General features: G+C 35.4%; 3 protein-coding genes and 1 long non-coding RNA gene across 4 annotated transcripts; 2 read left to right on the forward strand and 2 right to left on the reverse strand.

Annotated features, from left to right (window-relative positions):
- Positions 1–7081: 7081 nt before the first annotated feature.
- LOC147948776 (uncharacterized) lies at positions 7082–7934 on the reverse strand. Its single transcript, XM_087468501.1, has 2 exons — positions 7926–7934; positions 7082–7852 (listed from the first exon to the last, which is right to left on the reverse strand). Exons 1-2 carry the CDS (start codon positions 7932–7934, stop codon positions 7082–7084), a joined length of 780 nt encoding a protein of 259 aa, XP_087324627.1.
- Positions 7935–9414: 1480 nt separating this feature from the next.
- LOC104724044 (uncharacterized) lies at positions 9415–10123 on the forward strand. Its single transcript, XM_010442492.3, has one exon. It carries the CDS (start codon positions 9543–9545, stop codon positions 10050–10052), a length of 510 nt encoding a protein of 169 aa, XP_010440794.2. The 5' UTR covers positions 9415–9542; the 3' UTR covers positions 10053–10123.
- A 365-nt stretch (positions 10124–10488) lies between these two features.
- On the reverse strand, positions 10489–11955 carry LOC104724054 (F-box protein At5g49610). Its single transcript, XM_010442502.3, has one exon. It carries the CDS (start codon positions 11690–11692, stop codon positions 10616–10618), a length of 1077 nt encoding a protein of 358 aa, XP_010440804.2. The 5' UTR covers positions 11693–11955; the 3' UTR covers positions 10489–10615.
- Positions 11956–14079: 2124 nt separating this feature from the next.
- On the forward strand, positions 14080–14624 carry LOC147948777 (uncharacterized). The gene is made up of 2 exons (XR_015573732.1): positions 14080–14209; positions 14307–14624. It is a non-coding gene; the product is annotated as an uncharacterized LOC147948777 (long non-coding RNA).
- Positions 14625–23483: the final 8859 nt, after the last annotated feature.

Genomic DNA, 23483 nt, shown 5'->3' on the forward strand with positions numbered 1-23483 from the left:
TGAAAATTAGGATCCAGTTTTGTAGCTTCCTCCTCCAAGTCTCGACGCAAAAGTTGAATCTGTGTGAGAGAGTTAGTGGGGTGAGTTTTCTTCCATCTTGACAAAGCTTTTCGACATCTGACCAACCCATTTAGGACAGATTTATTTTGTCTCACATCCTCAGTTGCCCATTGTTCTTTAATAATCTCCAATGTTTCAGGCTTATTAATCCACCGCTTATCAAAGATAAATCTCCCACGAAACTTGATCTCCTCACCAATAAACCTAGTGATAATAGGCCTATGATCTGAGCCCATGAGCTCTAAGTACTCTGTTTTGGACCGCGGAAACAGATTAAACCAACCACTGTTTCCAAAACTTCTATCCAATCGGCATTGGACCCACACACCATCTCTTCTACCACCCTAGGACACTGATTACCACTGCTGGGAACCTCTTTAATTCGACTGCATCTTGCCATATTCCTGAAGGGATAGAATGTGCTCTCAGGCCTTCTTGGACCTTCCATCTTCTCTGAATTATCCATAATTTCGTTAAAATCACCGGTAAGTAACCATGGATCATCCCGTTGAATACCAATGCGAACGATGCGTTCCCATACTTCATCTCTTAGATGTCTTGCAGGATCACCATAGAAAAACGTGATATAAAACTCCAGGGCACCTTGGCATACTTTTGTATCAATTATTCGCGAATCCGAATGTAAAATCTCCACCTTATACTGATCTTTCCAAAAGAGAGCCAGCCCCCCACTCAAACCAACCGGATCAACAATGTGGATATTATCATACCCCATCCAATCCTTCACTCCCAACACATGATCACTGGAGTTTTTAGTCTCCGAGAGGAACAAAAAGTCCGGATAATGCTCACTACGCATTTCCTTCAGACGTCGAACTGTCGAGGTGCTCCTCATACCTTGACAGTTCCAACTGAGTACACTCATTGAGAACTGGGTGGTTTCTGGAAAACCACCAAACCCGTTTTTACAGCAACAGAATTTTCCCCACCAGAAGGAATCTCTCCACCCTTAGCAGGCTCTAAATGTCCCTCTTGATCTACATGACCTATCTCAGAAACCCTTTTTAAAAGTTTGGAGGAGACCTCACCATCCTCCAGAGCCTTTCTCTTACTCAGATTACCAGACTGATCATGTCTCGCACCTTCCTGAGATGTACTAATAGCATCACTACCCGAAGTAGCACTTCCTTCTTTCGACCTCCTTTTCCAGGAAGCTTTCCTGCTTTGATTCCTCTAATTAGTGTCCCACGAGTTCTTTGTACCCGCATCAGCTTGACCCATGTGGAAAGTGAGACGATCAACATGACCCCTCTCCATAGTAGTATGCACAAAAGACCTGTGCGGAGATGTCCTAGCCGAAATAGTCATATCCTCCTCCCGTTTTTGTGTCAACTCATGCGTATTCCCCAGAGAGATATTATCTTCACCCAGTGCAGCGTGTTGATACCCAAAAACCAAACCTTTCCCCTTACCAAGATCCTGTGTAAGGGAAGGAGGAGCCTCTAAACGAAGTAGTGCATTCTGCGCACGTGGATCCGAGGCAATGTAATCTAGAGTTGAACGAAGCATTTGTTCCCTCTGAGCCAGCATTGAAGGATCTCCAGACAACAAATACTTCTTCATTTCAGCTAGCACTTCAGGGGCCACAATGTTAGACTGCGGTGTACTACATGGTACATATGGTTGCTTGACCAGAGGTAAAACGGCATTAGCCAGGTCTTTGGGAAAAAGGTTCTCTCTGTTGACACCCCGTTGTATTCCTTCTACATCCAGCTTTGAACCGCGAGCATCTTTTACAAGGAAAGGACATTTTTGTTTTTCGTGTGTCAGCCGAAAACAGTGAAAGCAGGTCTTTCGAACTCTTTCATACTCAATATTCACTACTGCAAACCCACCCTTCGGAAGCTGGACTGATTTAGCTTTGATCAACGGGTTAGCGGCACTGAAAATAATTTTGACACGAACAAAAGCATTAAACTGGGATTTCGCCGGATCAAAGGCAATCTCCTTCACATAACCAATCCGCCCCGCGACAGCTTCGATCGTCTTGATCATCAGAAAGTTAACAGGGATATTGCTTAACCTAATCCAAACCGGAAAGGTCCAGAGGAAATTTTCCGGTGGCGACTCCACCCATCTGTCTACGATCATACCCCACTCATCAAAAGTCCAGAAACCATACTTAAGGACCCTTTCCAAATCACTTTCCAGTTGAAATATGAACTGAAAAGTATCCTGAGATAAAGCTATCCCTCTAACTCTTTCGTATACTCCCCACACTCGTGGCATCTTCATTATCATCTTAGCCATCTTTTGTACCGCCGGATTTAAAAGTCGTCCCAGAAGACTCAGTTTACACTCTACAGCTACACCAAAATCTCCTTCTTCAGTAAGAATCACCGGATTGTCATCAACAAGCGACATCGACCCCATTGCCAGATTCAAAGATGCGTCCATTAGCAGTAGGAAGAGCCCAAGTACCTTTCTCGATTCGAATCTATAGCTCCGAAACCCTAAAAATCTCAGAGGCGGAGATGATAGACCTAAATCTTTCAAAGGATAGATGGAAATATTTCGCGAATATTCGCCCAAAATCCATTGTTTGAAAAAGATTTTGCAGATCTTTCGATATCCCCAAGAATTCGCAACCCCTAGTTGCCCTTTTCCGGCAAAGGAAGGTTCTTTCCGGCTGCATATCCCACCCTCACGGGATAAAAGAAAGACTCTAAATGGAAAAGAGAGTCCTAAGCTAAAACACATGTTTCTTTCTTTCTTTTATGAAATTGTAATTAGAATGGATTGCCTCATATTTCTAATGTTCTTTTGAAACAAACAACGTATTCTCTTTTTTTGGTGTCTTTTATACAATCATTTAATCATTAACTATTTTTTATTTGAAATCAATGTTTTGTTTGTCTCATCAGTGTTGTTCTTCAATTTTGTTATGAAAGATATGGAACTAGAGGTTGTATTCTCTTGTATGTTATTCATTCAATCAATAATAGTACATATATATAGGAGTACACAAACCCTAAGTACAATAGGAATCATAAACCGACAAGGAATAAGAGGAGGTAGGACGATGGGACTTGTGGACTTGGACATGTATGGACCGGTTATGGAGATCCATCTTTTAATGGTTTACAACACTCCCCTTTGGATGACATAACCGTGCATATGCTAAGAGATCATCATAATACGCTTGGGGATGCTGCCTCATTAAAACCTTACCAGGAAAACCCAGTGGGACAAAACCATGGTGAAGGAAAAAGAGTGCAACACATATTACTCCCCCTGTTCTGAACATCACTAAAAATCCTTGAGTCTACACATCCCAATCTGGTGTGTGAGCTTTGTGAATGTTGTTATCGGTAATGAGTTGGTGAAAAGATCGGCTGAGTTGTCGCTAGATTGAACTTGTACCACTTGAACTTCACTGGCCTTTTGTAGTTCATGTGTAAAGAAGAACTTAAGCAATATATGTTTCGTCCGATCTCCCTTGATGTAACCTTCCTTGAGATGTGCGATACAAGCTGTGTTGTCTTCATACATGATAGTTGGTTCCTTGTCATCGGCCATACCACAATATGATCTAATGTGTTGAGTCATTGATCTCAACCAAACACACTCACGGCTGGCTTCATGCATTGCCATAATTTCTGCATGACTAGATGATGTGGCCGCAATGGTCTACTTCATTGAATGCCATGAAATTGCTTTACCACCGTGTGTAAACACATAACTGATCTGAGATCTAGCATTATGTGGATCCGATAGATAACCTGCATCAGCAAAACTAACTAAACCTTCTTTGTTATGGTTAGTATAGAATAAACCCAAATCCATCGTTCCTTGTAGGTAACGCAATATATGTTTGATACCGTTCCAGTGCCTTTGGGTCGGACATGAACTAAATCTTGATAGGAGGTTCACGGCAAAACATATATCTGGTCTAGTGTGGCTAGTCAAATACATTAAAGCTCCTATGACACTAAGATATGGCACTTCAGGACCGAGAACTTCTTCATCGTCCTTCTTTGGACCGAATGGATCACTGTCCAAATTGAGGCTTCTCACAACCATTGGGCTGGTCATGGGTGTGCCTGGTCCATATTAAATCTCTTGAGTCATTGTATGCCATTTGATGCACAAGGATTCCATCATTTATGTACTCAAGCTGCAATCCCAAACAAAACTTTGTTTTACCTAGGTCTTTCATTTCAAACTCTTTCTTAAGATATTCAACAGTTTGGATAATTTCACCAGAGGTTCCTAGGATATTCAAATCATCCACATATACTGCTATGATTACAAATCCTTTGTTTGCAAACTTCTTTATAAAAATACATGGACTGATGGGATCATTCTTATAGCCTTCTTTGACTAGGTACTCACTCAATCTATTGTACCACATACGCTCACTTTGTTTCAGTCCATAAAGGGATTTGTTCAGCCTTCTGTAGTAGTGTTCTCGAGAACCATCCTTATCTTTGAGCTCAATACCCTCTGGTAATCTCATATATATTTCATTATCCAGTGGACCATATGAATATGCGGTCACTACATCCATTAGCCGCAAGTCAAGTTTTTCTCTTATAGCCAGACTTATCAAAAATTTAAGTCGTTGCATCCATCACAGGGGAGTATGTCTCCTCATAATATATTCTTGGTCTTTGTGAGAATCCTTGTGCTACAAGCCGTGCCTTATATCTCACAATTTCATTATTCTCATTTCTCTTCCTCACAAAAACCCATTTGTGTCCCACTGGTTTTATATCGAATGGTGTCCTAATAATCAGACCAAACACATTCCTTTTCTTTAATGAAATAAACTCCACGTCTATGACTTCTTTCCATTTTAACCAATCTGATCCTTGAGTGCACTCTAATATAGACGTGGGTTCATGATCCTCATTTATTTCAAGTGCTACCTTATATGCATATATTTCATCGATGTCGACATCTTTCCAGTTCCATTGAATTCCAAACATGATATAATTTATTGAGATCTCATTATTATCAATACCTTCAGGACCTTGAGGTTTGGCGTCCCAAACCTCATTGATCGGTTCCATAGGGTTTGCCGCGGCCATGTCTATGGTTTCCTTAACCTCGGATTGAATTGCACCTTTCTTTGATTTCCGAGGATTCTTATCTTTGGAACCTATTGGTCTACCATGTTTCAAATGTGCCTTAGACTCTGTAGCAACTGGATTGTGTCCCTTTTGAATATCAATACGTACTGGTGCATTACAAGCTGGTATATACGATTTTGTAACTTTCTTTGGGTCAGCAAATGAATCTGGCAATTGATTAGCTAGCTTTTGTAAATGTATAATCTTTTGGACCTCTTGTTCATATGCTAGAGTCCGAGGATCTTGCCAATTCAAAGATGTTTGATTCCATGATATCTCTTTGACCAGCTTGTTTGTCTCCCCACTTAATGTAGGAAATTCGGATTTAGCAAACTGACAATCCGCGTACCTAGCCTTAAATAGATCACCCGTGGTTGGCTCTAGATACTTAATAATGGTGGGAGAATCATATCAAACATATATTCCCATCCTCCTTTGAGGTCCCATCTTTGTTCTCTGTGGTGGTGTAATGGGTACATAAACGGCACACCCAAATGTCTTTAGATGGGATATGTTTTGCTCATGACCCATTAGTAATTGGGATGGTGAATATTTATGCTCACTAGATGGCCTGATGCGTATAAGCTCTGCTGCATGTAATACTGCGTGTCCCCAAGCCAACACAGGAAGCTTCGACATCATGAGTAATGGTCGAGCAATCAATTGAATACGTTTAATGAAGGATTCAGCTAATCCATTCTGTGTATGTACATGTGCTACGGGATGTTCTAAACTTACCCCCATGGACATACAATAATCATTAAACGCTTGGGATGTGAATTCACCAGCATTATCTAGACGTATAGTCTTAAGTGGAAAATCTGGAAAGGATGCTCTCAGACGTATGATCTGGGCTAACAATCTAGCAAACGCTAGGTTTCTAGTGTACAATAGACAAACATGCGACCATCTGGTCGATGCATCAATAAGAACCATAAAATATCTAAACGTCCCACATGGTGGGTGTATTGGTCCACATATATCTCCTTGTATCCTTTCCAGAAAATTTAAAGTCTCTTTAGTTACTTTGACTGGTGATGGCCTTACAATGAGTTTTGCTTGTGCACATGCTACACACGTGAGATTCTTAGGGATAACTCGTCTCTCTTTTAGAGTGCCCATTTGAATTTAAGATTAGCTTACACATCATGTTAGAACCGGGATGGCCAAGCCGGTCATGCCATAAAGTGAATTGTTCATATTGAACATCTTGTTCATTGCCATATTAGTTCTATCATATTAATTTTGGCATGGTAAAGTCCATTAGATAATGCGGGTATAGTCTTTAGGACTTTCTTATGGCCTTGGGTGATTTCAGTAATATGTAGGAACTCTTGGTTTCCTTCACCCTTAGTTTCAATATAGAAACCATTCAAATGAATATCTTTGAAACTCAATAAGCTCCTTTTGGAGCTGGGTGAATATAAAGCATCTGTTATTTCAAGATGCGTGTTCTTAGGTAAAAGAATATGGGTCTGGCCGTAGCCTTCAATGAGACTAGCTATACCCGCTATTGTGCTAATATTGGCATTTTTCAAAGTGAGATTTACAAAATACTCTTGTCCTTTAAAATCGTGTGGCTTGATCCACTATCCACCACAAGTATGTTCTTGTCCTCAGTCATTTCTTAATATAGACAAAAATCATGTTTTAGACATAAAAGAATAAAGCATAACTAATGCATATTGAAGGTAATAAAGTAATTGAATTTAAACCAAAATCATAATTCAATAAAACCCAAAAGTATAAGGCATGGAAATTAAAAATAAATCAAGACAATAGGCATTTAAATTTAACTATCCTCTCTTAAGCAATCAGAAGTCTCATAATCCAATTGATCATCTTTCTCATGGTCGAAATCTCCTTCACCATCGATATGAACTAAGTTAGCTTCTGGATTCTTTTTCAAACTCTCTTGATAAAGATCAGCAAGATGGTGTCATGCACGTCTTTGCCCAATGGTTCCCCATACCGCATCTGTGGCAAATGGATTTGGTCTTGCGTTGCGGTTTGAAAATTCTGCGGCCTCTACCTTGACCACGACCGAAGTCTGATCGATTCCCACAGCCATGACCATCATAATGGTTTCCTTGGTAATTGCCATGACCACCACGTCCTCTACCACGACCACAGCCATGATACTTGTCTCTATGGACGTAATTGGACTCTTTAGTCTCTTTAGGCCCTTTAGGCTCCTTTTGGATCATATCAGCTTTGTGGGCTTCTGGTAATGGGGTAGAACCAGGAGGTCTCATTGCACTGTTCATTAGCAATAACTCATTGTTTTGCTCAGCAAGTAGCAAACAAGAGATTAGACTTGCATATGTTTTAAAACCCTTTTCACGATACTGTTGCTGAAGCAGTATGTTGTTGGTGTGAAAGGTTGAGAATGTTTTCTCTAGCAAGTCTTCCTCAGTAACCTCCTTACCACATAGTTTCAAGATTGAAACGATCTTAAACAGCTCTGAGTTATACTCATCCACAGTTTTAAAATCCTGGATTCTTAGGTTCATCCAATCGAATTGGGCCTTTGGTAACAACACCGTCTTTTGGTGACCATATCTATTTCTCAACTCTACCCAAAGGTCAAGAGGATTCTCAATGGTAAGATACTGATTTTTGAGACTCTCAGCAAGGTGATGACGTATGAGGAGAATCGCCTTATATCTTTCCTTTTCAGTGGTATCGTTGTCATCCTAAATGCATTCGCAGGTGTCTTTTGATTTCAAGGTAATCTTAATATCCAAAACCCATTGTAAATAATTTTACCAGAGACATTAAGTGCAGCATATTGGAGAGTGTTGATCTTTGACATCTATAAGACACACAAGCAATCGACTTAGATTATGTCATGTGGTTTTTAAGACCGAATCATGCAATCCAATTTTAGTCTAGGCCATGCGGTTTTTGAGACCGAATCATGCTGGTCCTAGTAAACAATTTCTCACATAGTCACATGGTTAGTTTATGCATGAAACAATCCTAGACAAATTGATCTAGTATGAATAAGGAAAATATGCAAATAATTTTGGGTTTTAGGGTTTTCTCTTTTAAGTTTTCCTTTTTTTGAATAGGATTATGTTTTTCTTAGGGTTCCGATTTTAAGATTTGATTTTAGGGTTTCATGCAGTCAGTTTTAAATAAGCAGTCAATAACAATCGGATTTCAAACATAGAACAATCAGTTTAATAGCAAACAATCTATCCTAAGAAATCCTTAACCTCAAGTAATCGGATTTTAAAGTTTCAGAATTTAGGGTTTCAAAATCGGGACTTAGAGTTTAGGATATCTAGGATTTAAAGCTTTAGGGATTTTGTTTGTTAATTGTGAATATGTAGATTATAGGGTTCTAATACAATTAGATTCAGATTCGATATATATATGTTCGATGAGTTCGATTATTTACCTTAAACACCGATGGGGTTGAATGGATTGATCCGGGAGCTAAAGACCACGGAAAACCTCGAGCTGATCACGAACACAGATTGATCACGAACACGGACTGGTCACGAACAACGAACTGATGTGTGGTTTTTAGTGATTTAAGGTTAGGGGATTTTCGAAAAGCTTTTAGAGCAACCTCGTGCTGATAACGTGTTATGAAAGATATGGAACTAGAGATTGTATTCTTTTGTGTGTTATTCATTCAATCAATAATAGTACATATATATAAGAGTACACAAACCCTAAGTACAATAGGAATCACAAACCGACAAGGAATAAAAGGAGGTAGGATGATAGACCTTGTGGACTTGGACATGTATGGACCGGTTATGGAGATCCATCTTTTAATGGTTTACAACAAATTTCTAATTACATAAAATGTATTTATGACGAGATACACGGTTTTAAATGTATTTATTTTAGACAGGTTTCCACACAAACTTTGTTGTACAATCCGAACTTTGTTCGCTAGCTACTTTACCCAAATGCCTTAAATTCTTGTTTTTGGGTAAACCTGTTTTGTATTCTTAAAAATATTGTTGATGCTTAATCATATGTCGATTCATCTTTAATTGTACGTCAATTCTAACCCAATTTATTCTAAACTTACTTGGGGAAAAAAAAATATTATATTGAATATCAATATAGTAATTGCATTGTTTATATCTCACTTACGTGCAATTAAAAAAAAAGAAATTAGTCTTGAACAAGAAAAGGATATCCTTTGGGTATATATATTATATATAAAAGAATATAACAAAAAAATTGATTTCAATTTGCAAAGAAAATGACATGAGAGAGATCCACTCGAGAACGCATATTCTCAAACTTGCACAACATGTAAAAAACACATTAAAAGGTTAAAAAGACAACTTTGAAAACCTATATTTCCACAAAAACTCTTATCCAAACTCAAAAGATAGATTTGATCATATAATCTTTATGGTGACAGAAGCCATGAAAGCCAAGGCAGAGGTGTACCATGGAGACAAGACATGCAGAGAGAAATTCGGTTCGCTTTTATCCGAAATCGGTTTACCTAACCGGCTTCTTAGTAACAAGGAGATCGAAGAATGTGGTTACGTGAAGGACACTGGTTTCGTGTGGCTAAAGCACAAGAAGAAGAAAGAAGAAGATCAGAAAAGGAGGTATCAAGACTTGTTTAGATTCGATAACGTTGTCGTATGTTTTGAAGATGAAGTCACTGCGTACTTCGAACCTAACAAGATCAAGAAACTCACTGGGGTTAAGGCTAAGGAGTTCGTGGTCTGGATCTCTCTCGGTGAGATTCATGTGAACCGGTCCACTAGTTTGATTACATTTAAGACACAGGTCGGTTTATTGTCTAAGTCATTGCCCTTGTCCGTGTTTGAAGACGTTCATGATGATGTCAAGGAGAAGCCAAAAAAGGTTCAACAAAAATTCAACAACAGCAAAATGTATTTGTACTAGCTAAAACAAAAACATAAGAAATCAACTGTTTATTCATTCTCTAAACATATATATTAAATTGATTTCGTCTATTAATTCGCAAATTAGCTAGTTTAAGAACGGTTCATATATGAAATTGTTTGCGAGTCTCATTTGCTAAACTTTGTGTTGAAGCAGTGTATGTTACTTATTTGAGCCCTTCTATTTCATATTCTAGTTTCTCTGATGAACTTGGGGCAAGTATTCATCCTATATATGTGGTCAAGGAGAACTTCCACAAGCATTTGGACAATTTTGTACTATGTTGTCCTGATCTTTGTTACTTATTTCGGAGTGAAGAATTGTTTAAGGAAGGTGTCTTGCTAAAAAACACCAATGAGGACAATTATGATACTGAAATGAAAAAATGAGGTTCTGATGTAAATAGAGTAAATAGACAATACATACAAGAGAGGAATTGGAAAAAGTTGGGATCTACATGTTAATTTAAGAACAGTTTGTTTCAAACAAATTTGCATAAAAAAAGGATCCAAGAGCTGAAAATAAACAAAAACAATATGTGGAGAGAAGGCAACATAAACAACTTAATTACAGGGTAGTATGGTGCTGCGAAAGGCGTAAGCTGAGAACCACAAAGGCAGAGAATAGCTTCCTTTTAAAGAAAACAACTCTTTCCATAACTTACTTCGTCTGTTATACACCAAAACCTGTTTATAAGTAGCCAAGAAAACATACTCACCGGTCTGACAAATTGGGAAGATTCCAGGTACCAATCCTTTAATACACCTCAAACTTATGCTATCAACAACACTCCAAGTTTCAGTCTCGTACTCTATCATCTTCCAGATCTTTATCCACCCATCTGATAACTGAACCACCGACAAAAACCCATCGGATTCCAAGAGATAAACCCGATTACCACCGTTCCCACATCTTATCTCATCAGGCAAAGAAATCTTTCTCCACACATCATGTTCAACATCAAATGTAAGTATATAACACAAACCACTCATCAACCAATGAAGTATCCCATTAACAAACACAGCTTGGTTCTTGCCCATGTGTGTGAAACTATACTCTTCTACCGCCGAAACAAACTTCCTCCACTTGTTTGTCTCAGAATCAAACACTAAGCAAATGAAACTCCCATCAGGTCTCTGACCAAAAGACCTATGGTAACCAGCCAAGACAACATTAAACTTATTCCTATTCAAATCACAAGCCAAGCCAACAAGAGTCGCCTCACCATCAGGAACAAAGCGAGTAACGGGTCTTTCTCGACTCCTAGGCAATTTCCTAAACTCTCTAGTCGAAGGATTACAAACATAGTAAACACCCTTTTGAGGAACGCTAGAGCAACACAACAAACCATTACAAGAAACCCTAATTCTCACCCTATCTCTAAGAAAACCCAATGATAACTCAGTAACACCTCTCAGACTATCAACACAGATCAAACTCGACGAATCTGATACATCAGCCACAAGCAATTGCTCTTTGACAGAGACTTGATTGAACAAATTAGTAAAGTACTTGTCAGAGGGTAACCTGTACCAAGATTTGCAAACGGATTTGAACCTGAAGAGAGATTTCACAGGTAATCTCGCCAGAATCTGAAGAATTACCTCATCGGGAAAGAGAGCACCTTTTTGATTATCCATTATCAGATCAACTCAAAATACACAAGAGACAGAGGAATCTACCAACAATGGGGTCAAAGACTAAAACTTTCTCATTTTATCGCAACAAAGCTTCTGTCTTTCGATTAACCATTGATGGAAGCAAGGAAATTGACCCAAAAGAAAGAAGAAATGACCATTTCAGAGATCACTGAGGAAAAAATGGCGAAAGAGATGAGACTTTTTAGAATCGCTTTGAGCGTTGAACAAGTTTTAGTGATTGGGGAAGAAGCGCGTGTTTCTTCTGACTTAGCCAATAAAATGCATCATCCTTTTACCCCACTTGTGTTTAATCTAGGCCCAAGGCCCATATAAATTTGCTAACAATGAGAAATGAAAAGCCTTTTTGAATATATCATTAGATGGTTTTTTCTTTTTCGATCTCTTGATTTTCTTCTAAACAAATAAGCCGTAAAAATGCCACATATGTATTTGTTTCCTATGAAGTTACCATAAAATGGATAGACCAACTAGGAGATGCGTTCTTGTTCTTACACCATCTATAATATTGGATGCCAAGCCAATAGTATCTTAACAAAATATTATAGGATATTATATATATTTAAACCATTTTGACAAAGGTTTTACTGTTTTAGTGTGTTTATGACAATGTTTGTACAAATAATTTGACCGCTTAGACAAATGGTTGTTTAATGTGTTATTCGATATACATCTAGGGGTCGATGTAGGATTTTTATTGAATTTGAAAGAATTTAATCTTTTTATATATAGAAATTTAGTGTTCTTTAATTGTGTATTTTGTGATTTTTTTTAATTTACTTATATCGTGATTCAGTTTAATGGTTTTAGAATTCTAGTTTGAATGAAAATTTGATTTCTAGCTAGTAGAGACGCCAGCCAAGTTATAAGTTATATAACCTAGGATTAATTCTTTCATTTACTCATCAATTCAAGAAGCATATTTTGAGGTCTTGCTTGTTCTTGGGCCAACCTTAAATTAAACTCTTTTATATGTACCCCTTATGCATGCATAATATTTGATATAACCATGCTAAATTGATGATATGTATGTGTATAGATGAATTATTAAAGTTTGTAAAAAGTGTAATTGAGGAGAAGTATTTGTCGGAACTCGGTGACTTTGTCTCAATGATTTGTGTCTTTGGTCACATCAGTTTCCCCATCTTCCTCAGGCAACTTAAGTTGCTTCATTTGCTTCTTCAATTTTTTCTCCCTTTGCCTTTTTTTCCCATTTATTTTCTCCTTTATTTCCCTGTTCCATCATATTGATTGGATCATAGTTGTCACGTCGACCCCTTTGTCTTTCCCGAGGATATGGAATGGAGTACTTTTGTAGTTTTGTTCGCTAGCTAATACCTTAATTAATTTACATCTACAAAACTTACGATAACCCTGTATTAATCAAAGAGTATCCTAATTAATTAAATTCGTAATGATCTTGTAGAAGATGACACGTCTGCATACGAGTTTTCATGATCTTGTAGTGTTAGAATTTACAAGTAAATTGATTCTGACATTTGATAACCAAGAATCTTGGAGTGGAAGCCATATTTGTAACGTACTTTTTTTTTTTTTGCATGGTTCAACTTTGAATCTAGCTTTTGTATCCAATAACATTAAGCGTATTAAAATCTTGATCAAGTTAAGTCTACATCGTTTAACTTTTTATTTTAAATGACTATATGGTGCACGTGTTAGTTTCTTTTGTCGGTAAGGCTCTACAAGAAGATTCATGGTAGCGGATGATGCTTTTGCATAGATCCAATATAATGGAGGTACGAGTATAGATGTAAGTTTTGTCGATATATAGATTCCATGTCAAACGAATGAACCAAAAATATAACAATAGTATATGTCAAAAGAAAATATACATAACCTTCTTGTTTTTTTTTTTTTTTTTTTTTTTTTTAATTTTATTTTATTTAACACATACATTTTCTATTACTGCAAAAAAAGAAGCAATACAAGGTGCCTCCAGTCATGAGTAACACCTGAAACAGAACAATGTTACAAAACTAAAAGAACACCCCGAACCAAGTAACCAAGAGTGTGTCATTTGGGAGAACATTCCTTTGTCTGAGTGTTAGTGTCCCGAGATGCGCCCTTAGTAAACTCTTGATTTCCACAATCAGGCTCGAGGCTGGTCTAGAAGTGGCAGTATGAAGCCTTGAGTTACGTTCCTTCCAAATCATGTACACTGAGGCTTGATAAGCTAACCGGAGAATCCAAACAATTTTTTTAACCTTCTTGTTTTTGTTTTTACTTTATATAGACAAAACAGATATAAGATATTGTGTATATGTTGTACTAGGAATACTACATTTACTTTATGCATGATGTATCTATAGACTATAGCAACGGGGTGCACAAAAAAAAACCAATAGCTACGTTCGTGCGTGTATCTTTATAAATATATATATATAGTTCACGCAAGGCTCTCTCTATCATTCTCTCAAGCTATGGATAAATGGGAAAGCGTTTCATGCATTGAAAAACCACCAAAGTGTCATATTCAAGGTAATGCACGCAGACTACACAAATAATTATATGTTGTTCATTTTTTTTATGATCATAAGTAATATAGGCCTTATGAAGTTGCATTAATTTGTGATAGGCTTAGGACATAAAGGCTATTCCAAGACGAAGAAGAAGAAGATGATCAAGACTTCTGCTTCGTGATCAAAACAATGACGCTATCTTAATCTGAGCTTTAATAATTGGTATTGTAGTATTCCTATATTTTTTTTTCTTGACCTTGTAAGACATTTTCTCCACTTTTTTCTGCTTTCTTACTATTTCCATCTTCTAGATTTCTCGATTCTGTCAACTTTATAGATCAGTTGTTTAGTTTTACTAAATAGATCAAGAGTTTGTTGTATACTCTTAGAATTCATATTCCCCCTCTTTTATATATCCCTCCTGAGCTATCTAAGGATTTCACTGACCTCTTTTACTATGTATACTGGATGTTAACCATATTCTATATATAGGACAAAGTCATGTTCTAAACTACAAATCTTATATATAGAACATTTAAAAACCAGAAATAATGAAATGCAGTTTAAACCAAACAATACATGGAACATTCTGAGTATGTTGACAGATACAAGAAATTCTGATTACGTTGAGAATTAAATATACAAGAAAATAGTGATATATCAACATAGAAAATTATTGCAACAAACCAATATATCATTTTCTATATATATATATATATATATATATATATCAATCGTATGTTGTTTGTTTTAGTTTTCACCATATATACAACTCTCAAATGTAACGTTGATGTACACGATACATATCAAATAATTAATGAATACATAATTTCTTTGATAAAATATGATATAAAATTAGCATTTGCAGAAACATATAAAAATACTAGGAGTTGTTCCGTGCTACGCACGGGCTTATCTTCATATTTGTTCTATTGGCAAATTTTTTTACTGTTAGATTTTCATCTTTCTGTATTTTGTTTTCTTAATTGGTTTTTTTTATTGATAAAAATGATATTAATTTTTGGGGAAAGAGTATGTATCTTAAGTAATTAAACTACACCCCCTCTTTGGAACGCTTTCTCTCTCTTCTCTCTCTCAAATCTTTTAGAGAGAGAAAGCTTTCGTTCTCATTTTCCGACGAAACTTATCGTTTTCTAACACAATTATACCGTTGTGTGATATATATCTTAGGCTAAGTTACATTGTTTTGACTTTATGAATATGTCGTAGTGTACATGCACGTAGGCTCATGATGTCTCCATACCGTAATTAACATTTTAAACTTGTTGAGATAAAACAGAAAATGTTATTACAGCTTACTCAATATGGCAATAGGAAAAAAGCTTAAAGGAGAAAATAAAAATAACTAAATTTTTTATTTGATTGTTTGGTCATTCCGTAAAGGTTTTCTCCTCCACCTAACCACCTGTCCAGACTACTACTTTACATTTTTGCATAAACTTCAGTTCCTTGTCGGAGATCTTAAATCCTCCATTTTCATTTAACAATGAATTGTGCAATGAGCAAATCATTTACGTGATCTAAAGGAAAAATACTTCAGAGATATTAGAACTTTCCTCGAATCATAACAATAATTTGAGTACGAAATAGAATAAAATCACATGAAATATACATATTAAGGAACCAGCCAGTCAACCATTATAGTAGCAGAATTTGACCGTTTGAAATTAGGATAATTTAGAATTTTATATAAAGAGAAATAAGAGATTGGAATATAAATTTATGACTATACATTGAATTTGATTTTTTGATATAAATGTAAGCTAATTTATTGGGATTTTAAAGGCGATAATGGGATTTAAAAATAAAGTGTGCAATGAGCAAATCATTTACGTGATCTAAAGGAAAAATGCTTCAGAGACATTAGAACTTTCCTCGAATCATAACAATAATTTGAGTAAGAATACAAACACATGAAATATACATATTAAGGAACCAGCCAGTTAGCCATTATAGTAGCAGAATTTGGCCGTTTAAAATTTATGGGACAATATAGAATTTTAGATGAAGATAAATAATAGATTGGAATATAAATTTATGACTAAACATTGAAACTGATATTTTGATAGAAGTGTAAGCTAACCTTTCAAAAATGCAAGCCAGTGTTAAATTGAAAGTTGTCTTCGAAGAGTGGTTTTGATCTTTGTTTTCAGATGTTCGAGATAAGGATATTTTGCCAACAACATCTGGTGAGTGGGTAAATGTAGATATAAATCATATACTAAAGAACAAAGTGGAAGCTAGGATACCAGAAATATGAACAAGGCAAAATAGGTTGTTACCTGGAAGCTCCTCACTCTTGTCTAAGCAAGTCTGAAAAAGTAGAGAACCTAAAATAATCAAAACCAATAGAGCATTGTCGTTTTTTAACAGTCTCCAAAGACGTTTTCTCCGTGAAAACAATTCTCCACTTGTGTTTGGTGCGACGATAACGGTTGGAGGATGCGACAACATCAAATCATTGATGCTGTACAATTGGCCTTTAACCAATTGATCTTGATACTTAGGCACACGATTAGGAAGGACTGAAGCTTGTATAGCACAATCCTGAAACAAAGGCAAAATGAATATGTTAAAATAGAGGTAAATCAGGGTCAAGAGGAACAATAATAGAGATAATATACATTTTCATCAGGAAGGAGACATTTTCATCAGGAACAATAAGTAAGATATTGTTTCTTCGAAAGTCTCGAACTTTCCAAATATGGATGACCCGAACAACAATGCTATTAATACCAGTGTTATGTGTTTCGCTGGAGGTTGAATAAAGGGTAGAGTAGGGCGGTATTGTTTTAGTTTTATCCATGCTGTGTGAGAGAGAAGGTTAGTGTCGTCAACGGTTGTTATTTAATGCAATGATTGAGGGAGATTAATCAGGGATTGGAATGAAATGGTAATGACCATGAAATCATAGGTGTTTGGTATTAGTTTCATTACATTATAATTGGGTGGTAAACGTAAAGATGAAAATGAAGGATATACTTCAATGGAATTCTTTAATTACCTTAAAGATTGTAATGAGTAATACAAATAACGTAATCATAATAATGGTTCATATGATTCTAATTGGTAGTGCAGATCTAAACCCCTTTTTAAAAAAATTTAAATTTGATTCCAAACAATTTGAAAACGATTTTGGACAGGATTAATGTTACATACTGTCTTTAATTACCTTAAAGATTGTAATAAGTAATACAAATAATGTAATCATAATAATGTTCATATGATTCTAATTGGTAATGCAGATCTAAACCCCTTTTTTAAAAATTTTAAATTTGATTCCAAACAATTTGAAAACGATTTTGGAGAGGACTAATGTTACATACTGTTCGAAACTTCAAATGGGTGTTCGGGATCTTGACACAAATATTAAACCGGAAATGATTTAGAATTTGGAGGTGGAGTAGGAGAATTAAACCAAAGAAACCCAATGATTATGAGATCTGTGAAGGTACATCGGAGGTGGTAGCTGCTGGGAACGATGGTTGTGAGAAGGTGAGTACAGGTGAATTCGACATCGTTTGGTTCATATACTCCTGATGGTGTAAGGGCTGTCAATTATATTTGTTGGGCTTGTAATTGGTCTTATTTTGTCAAGCCTAATATGAAAATTTAAAAACAATGGCCTTTAAAACTAAGAGAGGACATGTGTCAGTTATATAATAAGCCAGGTGTCATGTTCTAAGTAGAAGTTGAGAAAAACCTTCTGTTATTATATAAGATTTTTGACTAGGAATTTGGCGAGGAAACGATACTTGATAACGCAGGTCGTATTTTGTTGATCCATCATAGGCAAACCTTTATGATGCAAAACAAACTAAGTAGTTTTTTCAGGCAATAAATTTTGTGTGGCTTCAACACCCCGTAATATTACGATAGTCATCACTACAAAGCAAACCATATAATTTTATGAATTATAAACATAAACATGTACTAGTACTTTTCACACATATATGAAATATGAAACGACCGGATGTAACAATCACGAAACTAACCAAAGCAAACATTTGTTTGTTTCTCCATGTAAAAAACCTATTACAAAATATTGTCAAAAGAAAAAAAAACCTATTACAAAATATGTTGAGGATATGGTTGGTAGCTAAGGCTGTTTGAGATATTGTGGAACTGCTTTTATAGAATGGAGATATGGTATGTTTGATCAAACACACGTCAAATTATACATAATATCTTAATCATTAAAAGTATACTAGGTAACAACCCGCACATAGTGTGATATAAAATAATTATATAATATTTTTACTGCAATTTTTATTTACAAAATCTATTATATTTATGGGTAATTGAAATATTTAAAATTCGATTGTGTAATATATATCTATATAAAAAAATTGTATAATAATTAAAATTTAACCAGTGAGAGTTATTATAATATCAATCTTATATTATTATATCATATGAACAAAGGGTTCTTAAAATTCATTTTAAAGATTTTATGAAAATATAATTAAAAGATATAATTAAGTTAGAAAGATAATATAAAAATTTAATTTTGGGTGTTAATTGTATTTTTGAAAAAATACAATGGTAAATAAATGTAAATATTTTTAAAAGCTGATGACAAATAAATGAAAGAGTATCATGAGCTCTGTAATTCTGACAACTCAGCTTTTTGTCAAAAAGTTCCTCTATTAATATATAGGAGATAAAAGATAAATGTAAAATAAAATAATACTTTATTCTTAATCTTTATAATAATATCAATGATTAAGAGATCAAATTATACATAAGTAATACATACCTTAATCTTTTATTAGTTTCTTATAGAATTAAAATAAAATTAAATACTTAGTATCTTTATGTTTTTTTAATTAATAAAATCAATACAAATATATAGATATATATATATATATATATCTTATTATATAAAGTTCGATGTCAAAATTACTTATTAACAAGATCGTGACATGTGTCAATTATATCATTCGGATGTTGACACGCGTCAATTCTAAATTTATTAAAATTTTTTTAAAAATGTAAAAATTCAAAACCTACCATAAAAATATTTTATATAAAAGTAAAATAGAGAAAAGAAAACTTAATAAATAGAAATTTGAAATTTGAAATTATAATATTGTTTACTTATTTTAATTTTAAGTTGCTAATTTTACAAGTAAAATGATAACTTTTTTTTATAAGATAAATAAATGATTGTGAAAATTATACAATTAATTAATATTTAAAGAAAATGTAAATACTCACCTTTACAAAAAGAAAAAGATTGTTGAAGTAGAAAAACAAAATTTACTCATTAACAAGATCGTGACATGTATCAATTGTATCATTCAGATTTCAGATAAAGAAAAAGATTGTTGAAGTTGGAAATAATAATAATAAATTATCTCATTTTTTTTCACCAATCAAATAATTTATTTAAAAATACTGTTATTGTAATATATATAAGATTGTAATAATAAATATATATATACTGTTATTGTAATAATAAATTGGCGGTTAATGGAATTTCCAGACTCATTGTTTGCTTGGGTTTCTAAGAGTAGGTACTATCGGAATTCAAATCCTTTGGAACCTATACGGTCATATTCTCCTTCTTATGGATGGAGAAGTATTGTATCAGCTCGCTCTCTGGTAAATAAGGGGCTTATTAAAAGGGTTGGATCTGGGGACACCATTTCTATATGGCATGATCCCTGGATTCCAGCTCAATTCCCGAGACCAGCTTTAAGTAATGGTCCTGTTCAGGACCCAGATCTTCGATTGACTCACTTGATCAATCGTCAAACAAATACTTGGCGCAGGGATATGCTCCTTGAGCATTTTGATCCCGTGAATGCAGCTTTGATAGAGGCTTTGCCTTTAAGTAATTGCTCGAAGGCCGATTATTTCGGGTGGCATTTTACTAAACATGGAAAATATACGGTTAAGTCAGGGTATGAGGTGGAACGTTTGGCGATCCCGAATACCTTTCAAGCTCCTGGGGCTGGTCCAGAGATTACTCCTCTCCTTGCTAAGGTCTGGAAGGTTTCATGCCCACCAAAACTACAACACTTCCTGTGGCAGGTGTTGACGGGTTGTATTTCGCTTTTGGCTAATTTGAGACAACGAGGAGTGGACTGTGATGTCGAATGTACACGGTGTGGGGCAGAGGTGGAGACTATAAATCATGCCATTTTCTTATGTCCACCAGCTCGCCAGGTCTGGGCTCTAGCTCACATTCCCGTGGGGCCACAACACTTCCCTATGGAGTCTGTTTATGCAAATGTGGATCATTTTTTGGGTTCTACAAACCCGGGATCACACATTGCAGCATTCTCTTGGATAATGTGGTATATATGGAAACCACGGAATGCTCGGGCTTTTGAGAATCAGGTTGAGCGACCTGATGAGGTTGTTCGGGTGGTGGTTGGGGAAGCACACACTTGGCAGCAGGCACAGGTGGAGGCCGAGTTGGACGACTTTCCCTCTTCCCCTGGCGGGGGGCTTCCTCGGGCTGGGGGGTGTGATGTTCCCCTCCCATCGGTTTTTTCAGGGCATCGATGCTTTGTGGATGGTTCTTGGAAAGCAACAAATGTTTTTGTAGGTGCGGGGTGGGTTTGTACTTCATCTCAAGGGTCACCACCGATTCACGGTGCAACCAATTACCGGCGTAGTCTGTCTCCGTTACATGCCGAAGTTGAACCTTTTATTTGGGCGATGCGATGCATGATTGGGCATAATTGCCGGGAGGTATTCTTCTACACGGACTGCTCCGACTTGGTGAAGATGGTGTTTTCGCCTCAGGATTGGCCAGCCTTTGCAACATACCTAGAAGATATCAAGACTGACAGGGAGGAGTTCTCTTCTTTCTCTTTGGTTCCGGTGTCTAGAAATGCTAATGTACGAGCGGATTCCTTGGCACGCCGAGCGCGTTTTAATCCGCATCCTATTTTATTTGTAAACAATTTACCCTCAAATTGGCTCAACTGAGCTGATTTCTTTTGTTGACAAAAAAAGTAATATATATAAGATATGAGTATGTAAGATTAACGTATGTGTTTTTGTAACTATAAAAATATTAAAGTAAATTGATATATAATAGATTATTTAATGTGTCGTAAATAAAATTTGTTGGTTGTAGTAAAGACAAAAGAGTATATTTTACAAGTAAATTTTTTGTGTGTGTACAAATACATTTTTAGTGGTAATGTCAATAGTATATTTGTAAATGGATATACATTAGTGTATTATAGCACAAAAAAACAACTATTTTCTATAACTAAAATTTTATCTCTTTATTTTTATACATTGATTTTACTTACAAAAAGAATATATATATTCTTTGTTAAATTTCATTTTATTTTAATAATTTTGAACTCATCTACAACTATTTGCTTTAACTAAAAGTGTATCTATTTACTTTTTTTTTTCAACCAAACAATAAATTAAAAGGAAATTCCTCGGTTAGTTGCCCAAGCCAGAGGGAAGGGGTTTACAAAATAAACTTCAGAGATAAGAGACCAGAGTCGGAGATAAATCCTAAACTTCACACGAGCGAGGACAGTCAAAGAAAACGTGATTAATTGTCTCAACCGTAGAATCGCTCCTTTTACATTAAATGTCACATTTGATACCTCGGTGTATCTATTTATTGGATACCTCGGTGTATCTATTTACTTTTATAGATAGATTACTAAAAATTTACTTTATATTCTTTTAAATTTAATTTTATTTTAAAAAATCTAAACCCGCACATCGGACGGGTCCTAATCTAGTATATATATATATGATATTTTAACATCAATAAGAATTCTCTCATTTTTTTATTTCTTAATTTCTTTTTTTTTCCGAGTCTCCAAGTAATAGTTACTATTCACAAATGTCTTATAATACAGTAAAATCTTAGATTTAATAAGGAGTATTTAAAACTGAATAGATAAAAATGATATTTTGAAAAGAATATACCAAACGAGATATTTCTCAAGTTTCTCATTTCTATTTGACAAACTAAGTATTATAGAATCCTATAATGGTTTGAACATTTTAGAGCATATGTGGAGTAATTACTACTAATAAAAGGGACAATTTGAGCCCCCTGACCATCTCCACTCCTGCAAGTCAACTGAGTTGCTCAAATATAAACTAATCATATATTTTATATTAAACTAATTAGAACAATCTAATTAGAACTTAAGCAAAATTATCCTTGCACTAGAGAACCCAAAAAAGTTGCTCAATCATTAATTATTTTTTAAAACAATTTTTTATTAATTATCAAATTTAGATTAATTATTTCAATTACTTATATTACATTTAAAAGAAAACAAAAATATTTTACATAATTCAGAAATATTAAACATATTTTACAAAATACAATAAAAAATTTGATCAGTGAGAAAAAAATCAAAATCTTGATTAGTGAGAATCAAAAGAACAGAACTAATTGACTAAGCCAAAACTTGAAGTATCTTCGAGTTCAGTTTCTGTTTAGTAAGATTTTCAGCTGCAATACCCTGGATTACGACAACACCTCCATGCGTTTCAAGAAACTCATGCAGCAAGTTCCTCATTTTGAAAGCTTCCTCCATGTAATTGTCCTGTTTTATCGACTGTTTTCTCCAGATGGATTGTGTTTCAAGACATAAACAGAGCCTTGCATTTTGCCATTGTGTCATTTAGATTCGTAACTGCAGCAACAGAAACAATCCTACTTGTCATGAAAAAATACCTTCAACACAAACAGAGAGATACATTGTGTAATATATTTAAGTGACTAACTTGAATGGCCAATTGTTTTTGGTGATTCATAGATTTCATAATCGTTTCTTCTTGGCTGCAGTTACGACCAATAGGTGGCACATTGAGCATTCCATTACGGAATTAAATAAATGTTCCCCTTTTTTTTCTTATTTTTTGGCAAACAAGATTTTTCATTAAAAGAAAAACGACTACGTTTCAGTACAGAGAAATCGAAGAGCCTCTTTTGCTAAGAGATCTGCTTGGCGATTTTTGTCTCGTGATACAAACGAGAAAGTACAAGAGGTGAATTGAGACGATAGTGAGAGGATGTTATATAGAATCCCGTGGAGTTCCAACAATTGGATCTTCCTGTCAATAGCTCTGACTAGCAATTGCGAGTCTGAAGCGAAACAAAGGTGTGTGAAGCCCGATTCAATAGCAACTTTCATCGCCGTGAAAGTTGCGAGTGCTTCGGCCATCAGAGGTGACCGCACGTGGGGGTACGCCATGGATCCCCAGGTCAAGGTTGTGTTTGATTGATCTTTGAAGACCCATCCACATCCTGCAGATTTTTTATC

Source organism: Camelina sativa, chromosome 2, assembly GCF_030686135.1.
Source record: "Camelina sativa cultivar CO46 ecotype springtype chromosome 2, ASM3068613v1".
In the NCBI taxonomy this organism is placed as follows: Eukaryota; Viridiplantae; Streptophyta; class Magnoliopsida; order Brassicales; family Brassicaceae; genus Camelina; species Camelina sativa.